This window comes from Sapajus apella, unplaced genomic scaffold (assembly GCF_009761245.1).
Source record: "Sapajus apella isolate SASKATOON/1434 unplaced genomic scaffold, GSC_monkey_1.0 scaffold13357, whole genome shotgun sequence".
Lineage (NCBI taxonomy): Eukaryota > Metazoa > Chordata > Mammalia > Primates > Cebidae > Sapajus > Sapajus apella.
The window spans coordinates 1-1,480 of NW_022450278.1; the positions used below are offsets into that span (position 1 = coordinate 1).

Consider the following 1,480-nt stretch of genomic DNA (forward strand, 5'->3'; position numbering starts at 1 on the left):
CCGGTCCTGGCGGTCGCGGAGGCGGCGCTCAGCGGTACTTCTCGGTGAGGACAGAGGATACGACCGACAGGAACTTGTCCCAGGCGGCGTGGGCCTCGGCCGTGAAGTCGGCGGGGAAGCGCGCGGCCAGGGTGACCAGCAGGCAGTGGGACAGGAGCTGGGGGCGGGGCCGCTCGGTCGGGGGCGGGGCCTGGCGCTGACCCCGCCCCGCGCCACGCCTCCATCCCGCGCCGCACCCCCTCCCCGCGCCGGGACCCCCGCCGGGACCCCCGCCGCGCGCCCCCTCCCCGCGCCGGGACCCCCGCCTCCATCCCGCCCCGCGCCGGGACCCCCGTCCCGCGCCCCCGCCCCGCCCCGCCCCGGGACCCCCGCCCCGCCCGCGCACCTTGAAGTTGACCGGGTCCACGCGCAGGATGTAGGCGTGCAGCTCGCTCAGCTTGGACAGGGCGGCGCCGATGTTGTCGATGCTCTTCGCCGCGTCGCCCACGGCGGCCACCACCTTGGAGCCGTGCGCCCGCAGCTGCGCCGACCCCGGGTGCAGGTCGAAGTGCGGGAAGTAGGTCTTGGTCTGCGGGTAGCTGAGGAAGAGCCTGGCGCGCGGGGCGGGCGCCGTGAGCTCCCGGCAGCGCCGCCTCCCGCCACGGCCCGCGCGCCCTGCGGCCCTCTCCGAGCTCCAGGGCGCGACGGCGGGGTCGCCGCAGGCCCCAGCCCCTCCTCGCGGCGCCCGCGTGCCCGCGCAGCTGCCCCTCCCAGGCTGCCCTGAGCTGGAGGCCCCGAGGCCGCTGCGGCTTCCCACGGGTTCTGTGCGGCCTGGTCCCCGAATCCACCGCCCTCCAGCTGCTCTCCTCTCCTCTCGCCATAGGGCCTCCTTCCCAGCCCTGGACCGGGTCGCCCGCCACCCCTTCTGTAGGCCCCTGACCTCCCAGCAGTGTTCCAGGGAAGGAAAAGCTCCCCGGCCCCTCCCAGGGGTTCAGATGCTGGGACTTTAGAGGCTGTAGCGCCCTGGCTGCCCAGCATGGGTCTTCAGGCCTAGAGCAAAACATTTCAGCCTCTGCTTGCCAGAACCTGGGCCTGTGTGAGCCCCCGCCGTCAGATGCCTGTGCAATTCCTAATCGTACCCTCTTCACCCTGCCCTCCTCACTGAGAGGGAAGGCTATCTGTCCCACCGTCCCCTCCCCAGTGTCCCTTCCTCACTGTCCCCACTATTCCCTCCCCTCTCCCCCCACCACGGTCCCCTCCTCGCTGTCCCACTCACAGGCCTGGCCTCCCTCCCGGTCCCTCTGGCAGTCCCGTGTGACACTCACCTCTCCAGAGTCTCGGTGCCGATGGTGTCGGCCTGCGTGGAGATCTTGGCCCACATGGACACAATGATGGTCCTCTCAGTCTTGGTCAGAGACATGGCGGCAGGGTGGGCGGCTGCACTGCAGTTGGGCCTGCTCAGGACTGGCCTTGGTGGTGCTCAGCCCCCGGGTCCCCTTAT

The 1,480-nt window shown here is 72.0% G+C and overlaps 1 protein-coding gene across 1 annotated transcript; it reads right to left on the minus strand.

Annotated features, from left to right (window-relative positions):
- On the minus strand, window positions 1-1,480 carry LOC116548496 (hemoglobin subunit zeta). The gene is made up of 3 exons (XM_032273925.1): window positions 1,305-1,480; window positions 386-590; window positions 1-157 (listed from the first exon to the last, which is right to left on the minus strand). Exons 1-3 carry the CDS (start codon window positions 1,397-1,399, stop codon window positions 29-31), a joined length of 429 nt encoding a protein of 142 aa, XP_032129816.1. The 5' UTR covers window positions 1,400-1,480; the 3' UTR covers window positions 1-28.